At 40.2% G+C, this 8,013-nt stretch overlaps 1 protein-coding gene across 1 annotated transcript; it reads left to right on the top strand.

Moving 5' to 3' along the window:
• Positions 1 to 2,539: 2,539 nt before the first annotated feature.
• LOC127103903 (uncharacterized) lies at positions 2,540 to 3,112 on the top strand. The gene has a single exon (XM_051041140.1). It carries the CDS (start codon positions 2,540 to 2,542, stop codon positions 3,110 to 3,112), a length of 573 nt encoding a protein of 190 aa, XP_050897097.1.
• The last annotated feature ends 4,901 nt before the right edge of the window (positions 3,113 to 8,013 follow it).

An 8,013-nucleotide genomic window follows, 5' to 3' on the forward strand; every position in this document is an offset into this window, starting at 1 on the left:
ATCTAATCACAAACGTTTTTTTTTTTCATAAACCCTTATTCAAGGTAAAATCAACTCAACTCATCAAACCTAAGTTTTATGCCTTAGGGAACCCATCCCGAAAACCCTTTTCTCAAAGGTAAAATCAATCAACACACGAACATTTTCTACTCCGAACTACGAAGCTCTGATTCCGCATCCCCGATGAGTGATACATAGGCACAAGGGCCATAACACTTGGCGAGCACAATAATAAAAAACCAAAACCCCTCTCTTTCACACACATTCTTTTGGAAATAAAATAATAACGAGATAGATCCCAACATACGTAAACAACCCAAATGGTTCCCATGGAGTACCATGGATGTGAGGGGTGATAATACCTTGCGTAATCGACTTCCGAACCCAAATCTCGATTGTGAGACCGATTCCTTATCCCTTTCTAACGCTTCCTGCACGCTTCTCTTTTTCCCGAGGGTTTTATCGACTATTTCCCCCATGCCTTTTCAATAGAGGCATATAAATAAAATTCGGTGGAGACTCTTCCGATTTTGGCTTCGATAGGCAGTTTATTAGTCCTGGTTTCGTTATCCGCGTGAAATCCCGGTGGTGACAGTTGGCGACTCTGTTGGAGATCCGGTTTTCCCTATGAAATTCTAGCCTAGTTTGGATTGTCTTTCTTTTACGTACGTGGAGATTTATCTGTTATTTATTTTTTCTCTACATATTGCTTTTATCACTAACTTGTACATATTTCTTTGTTTGTCTGTTGGTATGAATCGTTGGTTCCGTGACGAAGAAAATTTGGAGGCAATGATGATTTCAAAGAAAACCTTGTGTGAAAGACTCTCCACCCGAGTCTGAGAGCTTGCTTGATATAAGAGAGGTTGAGTAGTATTGGTCCCCGAGGTGCCTTCCTCGTAAGGTTCGTACGAGAACCTCACTTAGTGGTAGATTCTCTTAAGGGGATTGATAACCGTCGTGCTTTCGGCGTAAGCATCCTTTCCTTTAATAGAGTCAGTGACCCTAAGACCCCCTTTGTAGAACATTTAACCATGGCCATCCTAGACCGATGGTTGCGTAGTATAGTCCCCGAGGTGCCTTCCTCGTAGTGATCGATACCAAGATCTCACTTAGAGTAGATGACATTGATGGAGTAGTCATCCGACAAGTAAATTAACATAAGCGGATGACAACCAAGGAAGTCCATGACTCTATGGGTAGTGTCTTACACCCAGTTTCTGAAAAGCCCTAGATCATGCAATGCGAGAACCTTGGTTTACAAAGAATTCATTAAACCTCATGCTTCGTCATGATGGTCCAAAACTTTGAACCGGTGCCTAAGATCTGTAGAAAATTAATAAAACCAATCATTCATTCATATATACATTCATCATCAAACTAATAAGCAAAGCTCTTAAGATTTTTGTTTGTTCAAACGCAAAATTACAAGACCTTTTACCAACAATCATGGATTCCTCAACAAGGAAAAACATTTCTACCTTCAGATTCAAGAGTCCCGACATCACCTCGTTGAAGGTCCTCTGCTCAAAAGTAACAACCCTCAAGGACAAAAAATTTAGATCCAATTTTGGGAACATCATAGATCTTCTAACCGAGAAAGTTGAATATGGTGCTATCACCACAATGGCCCAATACTACGACGTCCCGCTGAGATGCTTCACTTTCCCCGATTTCCAAATCTCTCCAACCTTAGAAGACCTTGAGAGACTTCTCAACCAATCAATAAAGGAATACAACCCTTTTCCCAAATTGGAAGAAGGTTTATGCTTTACTGAGCTCTCAATCATCTCGGGTATTAACGCTAACAAGCTAGTGGCCAATTGGGGAACTAAAGGTTACGTCAAGGGTTTGACTCAAAAATTCCTCGAAGACCATGCTTGGGAGATGTTAAAGGAAGAAAGGTTTGGCTTATATAGTGCAACCTTAGCACTCCTGATTCATGGAATTGTTCTATTCCCAAATGTAGACAAGTTCGTGGATCACTTGGCGGTGGAAGTCTTTCTAACAAAGAACCTGGTGTCGTTTATACTCGTCGACTTCTATTATACCTTCCATACAAGGCATGAGAAGAAAAGAGGTACCTTCCTCTAATGTGCTCCCATGTTGCATATGTGGATGAGGGCTCACATGCCTCAACATGGACCTTTTACTCAAAGAAATTTGACATGGCCTCAAAAGTTCACATCTCTCTCTACCAGTTCAATCATGTGGTACAAGAGAGAATGGGATACAAAAAAAATTCATTGCAAGATATGGAGGGTTCCCAAATGTACCCTTAATAGGAACGCAAGGTTGTATCAACTACAACCCCGCTTTACTTAAGAGACAATCGGGGTATGACATGTTGAGTACTCCCGAGGAAAGAAACTTCATTCCTTTCATTATCAATACCGTAGATCTTCTCGATTAAAACATGAAGAGAGTGCGAAGAACATGGATAAATATAGTCTCTATTGACCAAGAATGGGGTAAGAAGAACATCCTAGCTAAGGAACCCTACTTTGTGTGGGTAAAAGAGAGGGCTAGAGTTGTCAATATGTCGTTTCTGTTTGACCCTTCTTCATTCCCGTTTATGCCCAAGCCCAAACCTATCCTACAAGAGGACATGGACAAGCTTACCAATCAAATTAAAGAGCTTGAGTTAGAGAACACTCAGTTACGAGTCCAACTCAACCGTGCCAAGGAACGTAACCACGTCTTGGAAGACAAAGGTAAGCAACTCTGTGAAAAGTTCGAGGATAGCAAGAAGAGACTTCGAGTAGTCGAGGGCCAAAGAGTTTGGGTTGGTGGATCTCTACAAAGAGATAATTCTGAGCTAGACTTTCGCAACGACAAGTTGGATCAAGCGTACCGAGTCATCAAGGATCGTGAAAAGACTATTGAGAGGTCTAACGCTATGAAGAAAGAAGCGAGGGAGGATTATGAAGCCCAGATCCTCGAGCTTAGGACCACGCTTAAGGAGTGTAAGGACCTATTATCCAAGGAACAGTTAGAAAGGGAGAAGATCCACCGAAGCTTCTTGCGCGAGCAGTTCAACCTTAGACGAGCTTGCGAGCAAATCAAAAATCTGAGGATGGGAATCTATGATCAAGCATACATAGATTTATAAAGCCAACGCAGATATCGGGAGGAGCGATTCCATTGAGCTTAAGCTTCTATTGCTAAAAGGCATGAAATCAACCACAATCTCCAAACTCTTTCAAACGAGTGGAGGGATAAATACGCCAACATGGCGGTGCTGACTAACTATTCCCTTTAAGACTTTCCCGCCAAGTTGAAGGAGGATGATATGATTATATGCTCGGATAACACCCCAGAGGAGGTCTACCATTTCGTCAAATTCTACAAGAAGACGATGGCCGAACTCATCATCGACATTGAGGCTCTCCGCAAGTCTCAAGGGGTCACTTTTAGGGTTGACATATAGTTAGCTTATTTGTATTAACTACTTGTACTTTGCAACTTCTATGTATTTGTAACATGTATGATTTCCCTTCAAAGGATGAATATAACTTTTGGGATTCACTCTAGTGTGCATTCCTTTATCTTTGATTGCAAACATAAATCGTTAAGAATTTCTTGCAATAAACAAACACGATTAACTAAAGAGATTTGCTTTAACATAAAAAATAATAATAAAACATTCATGCATCATTTGCATCTTTCAAAACAAAATAAAAACACTCATCCATCCACCTTTTTTTTATCAGAACCACACTCCAAAGCTGACTTTCCAGTACCATACACGAAGACACCAACAAGTCGTCATGGAGAAACTACAGCAAGACCAGGCAACACTCTATGAGGAAGTTTCCCAAGTGAGATCTGTAACACCCTTCTAAAATACCCCAAATATTTAATTAAAACAACATATATAAATCAGAGTAATTATGCCATTTAAGGGTGTCACACAAACACTTCACACCATGTTCCAAATTATCCTGTCATGCTCATTTATTTAATCAAATAAAACATTTGCATAATTCGCAGCGGAATAAAATCCAACATCAATACAAAACATGTAACACAATACATGTAAGCTTATTCAACAATCATTAATGAAAAACAAGTAAAACATCCCGTCCCGATGTTACATCTATCAGAGCATGACCCACTAAGGAACTACACTAGACTCCAAGGACTAGCTTCTACTCAATCACTGCTCGTTACCTGAAAAATAGTTGTAAGGGTGAGTTCCTCAATCGATATAATAAGCATTATAAAATATCATGTCATGTTAAGTAATTTAACACATTAATCACCCTAATCAGTAACAGCACATCAATTCAAATATCATACTTTAATACCAACACAACTCATACTCATACTCAATATCAACACAACACACGTATAATATTGGAATACATCCATTCATATTATACGCCATACACATATTATGCAATGAGACTCCATGCATGCGGTACCGACTATTCGTGAACGTATAGTTCAACCTCACCGATCAAACCCAGATACGACTACCAAGCTCACCAGTCCCACTAATTTGAGACCTAGTGACTCACTCACTAATTCCTCACCATGGGAATTAGCTACCACCCCAAGGGCTATGCTATGCACGCTGATCACCTAGCATGCAAACATCAACAACAATTCACAATAATTTACTCACTAATTCCTCACCATGGGAATTAGCTACCACCATAAAGGCCACAATATGCATGCTAATCACCTAGCAATGCAACATCACAACAATAATCCACAATGGACATATGCTCACACTCTAAGCCATAAAACAGTCCATTCACAACACATGCATAATATATACATTCACAACATTATGCGTATAATCATACATCATCAACATATTCATCACATAATCGAATTATGATATGTCACATAATCAATCACAGCATTAGCCCACTCTACTAATACCCCTTTTACTCAAAACAATGGGAAATGATCCCTATTACATCATACGCCAACATAGGCCTAACCTCAATTGTGTACATAATATTAAAAAGCCAATTTTTCCTCTCTGTAACAGTGTTAACCGGTTAACGCCCTGGGTTAACCGGTTAACGCAGGCAAAACACGCTTACTGCCCAAAACTTAACAGTGTTAACCGGTTAACGCCCTGGGTTAACCGGTTAACGCAGGCAAAACAGCACTAATTTCACAATTCGCAACAGTGTTAACCGGTTAACACCCTGGGTTAACCGGTTAACGCAGACAAAACAGCAGTTCCTGCGCTAACACAAAGCAGAATGCAGAATTCTCCGCAATTTCCGCCGTTGGAGGACTTTCGGACCTCCGATTCCAATCCCGTAAAAAGCTATACGTTCGGAATTTCACAACTAACCCAAACACAGATTCAATTACAGTCTAAATACAATTTATCCAACATAATTCTTCAGCATCAACAATCCCAATTAGGGTCAAATCAACGGCTTATCACTACCCATTACATATTATCCCATAATACCCATTAATCGACGATAAACCCCCCTTACCTGAGTTAATCTGGCGAATCTTTAAGCTCCAAGCTCTTCTCTTCTCCAACCTTCTTCCTCTTGCTCTGCCTCTTTGCCCTTTTCCTCTTTCACGATCGCTTCTCTGCTTTTCACGTAAAAACCTTTTTACTCCAAATGGGCTCTTTTCCTTATTTCCAACTTATATATATTTTCCAATAATAATAATAATCCAATAATAATAATAATAAAATTTCCAATTATTTAATTAAATTAATAAATATATTATTAACTCAATTTAAATAATTATTTTATTATTATCGGGGTGTTACAACTCTCCCCCACTAAAAGAGTTTTCGTCCTCGAAAACATACCTCAAGCGAATAACTCCGGATAAGACTCCTTCATCTGACTCTCCAGTTCCCAAGTCACATTGCCACTTGCTGGTCCTCCCCAAGCTACCTTCACCAAGGCAATCTCTTTACCCCGTAACTGCTTCAACTCTCGATCCTCGATCCTCATAGGTGATGTTTCAATAGTCAGGTTATCTCTCACCTGTACATCATCTACTTGGACTACATGTGACGGATCATGAATGTACCTCCTCAACTGAGACACATGAAAAACCTCATGCAAATTCGCAAGCGACGGCGGTAAAGCGATACGATAGGCTACTTCCCCTATCCTCTCCAAAATCTGATAAGGACCAATAAATCGAGGTGTCAACTTCTTCGACTTCAAAGCTCGACCAACACCAGTTATCGGAGTGACACGAAGAAACACATGATCTCCCTCTTGGAACTCAAGTGACTTCCTTCTCTTGTCGTGATAACTCTTCTGACGACTCTGAGCAATTCTCATCTTCTCCTGAATCATCTTAATCTTTTCCGTAGTCTGTTGAACAATCTCCGGTCCAACCACAACACTCTCACCGGACTCATACCAACATAAAGGTGTCCGACATCTCCTACCATACAAAGCTTCAAACGGTGCCATACCAATGCTCGAATGAAAACTATTGTTGTAGGTAAACTCAATCAAAGGCAAATAACAATCCCAAGCACCTCCTTTTTCCAAAACACAAGCCCTCAAAAGATCCTCTAGTGACTGAATCGTCCTCTCAGTCTGACCATCAGTCTGCGGATGATATGCAGAACTCAATCTCAGCTTAGTTCCCAAAGCCCTCTGCAAACCTTCCCAGAACTTCGATGTAAATCTAGGATCTCTGTCCGAAACAATATTCGACGGAATACCATGCAAACTTACAATCTTCTCAATATACAACTCCGACAATCTCTCTAACGGATAATCCATTCTGATCCGAATGAAATGAGCCGACTTCGTCAATCTATCCACAATCACCCAAATAGCTTCAAAACTCTTACTTGTCCTCGGTAAACCAGAAACAAAATCCATACTGATACTATCCCACTTCCACTCTGGAATAGCCAACGGTTGCATTAGCCCAGACGGCTTCTGATGCTCAATCTTTGACTTCTGACAAGTCAAACAAGAATAAACAAAACTCGCAATTTCTCTTTTCATTCCCGGCCACCAAAATAACTTCTTCAAATCATGATACATTTTCGTAGCTCCAGGATGAATACTCAAGCCACTACGATGTCTTTCTTCAAGAATACTCTTCTTAAGTTCGGTAACATCTGGAATACACACCCGATTACCAAATTTCAAAATACCATTCTCATCAACTCTGAATTCACCACCTTGACCTTGATTCACTAAAGTCAACTTATCAACCAAAAGCATATCGGATTTCTGACCCTCTCTAATCTCATCCAAAATACCACTCGTTAGCTTCAACATTCCCAATTTAACACTATTGTGAGTACTCTCACACCCCAAACTCAAGTCTCTAAACTGCTCAATTAAATCCAATTCCTTAACCATTAACATAGACATATGCAATGATTTCCGACTCAACGCATCAGCTACTACATTTGCTTTACCCGGATGGTAATTCAACCCAAAGTCATAATCCTTCAGAAACTCTAACCATCTCCTCTGTCTCATATTCAGCTCTTTCTGATCAAACAAATACTTTAAACTTTTATGGTCACTGAAAACCTCAAATCTTGACCCGTACAAATAATGCCTCCACAACTTCCGAACAAAAACCACAGCCGCCAACTCTAAATCGTGCGTCGGGTAGTTCCTCTCATGAACCCTCAGTTGTCTCGAAGCATAAGCTATAACCTGCTTATTCTGCATCAACACACCACCCAAACCCAACAATGACGCATCACAGTAAACCTCAAATGATTCCGACGAACTCGGTAATATCAGAATAGGAGCAGTAGTCAACCTTCTCTTTAACTCTTGGAAACCCTCTTCACATTTTGAGTCCCAAACAAACGCTTGCCCCTTTCTAGTCAACATCGTCAACGGTAACGCCAACTTAGAAAATCCCTCAATGAACTTCCTATAATAACCTGCAAGTCCAAGAAAACTCCTTATCTCCGAAACTGACTTCGGAGCTTCCCAGTTAGATACCGCTTCTATCTTAGAAGGATCAACAGCAACACCACCTCTTGAAATCACATGACCAAGAAAACTAACCTCTTCT

The sequence above is a fragment of the Lathyrus oleraceus genome, chromosome 7, assembly GCF_024323335.1.
Source record: "Lathyrus oleraceus cultivar Zhongwan6 chromosome 7, CAAS_Psat_ZW6_1.0, whole genome shotgun sequence".
Taxonomy (NCBI): Eukaryota; Viridiplantae; Streptophyta; class Magnoliopsida; order Fabales; family Fabaceae; genus Lathyrus; species Lathyrus oleraceus.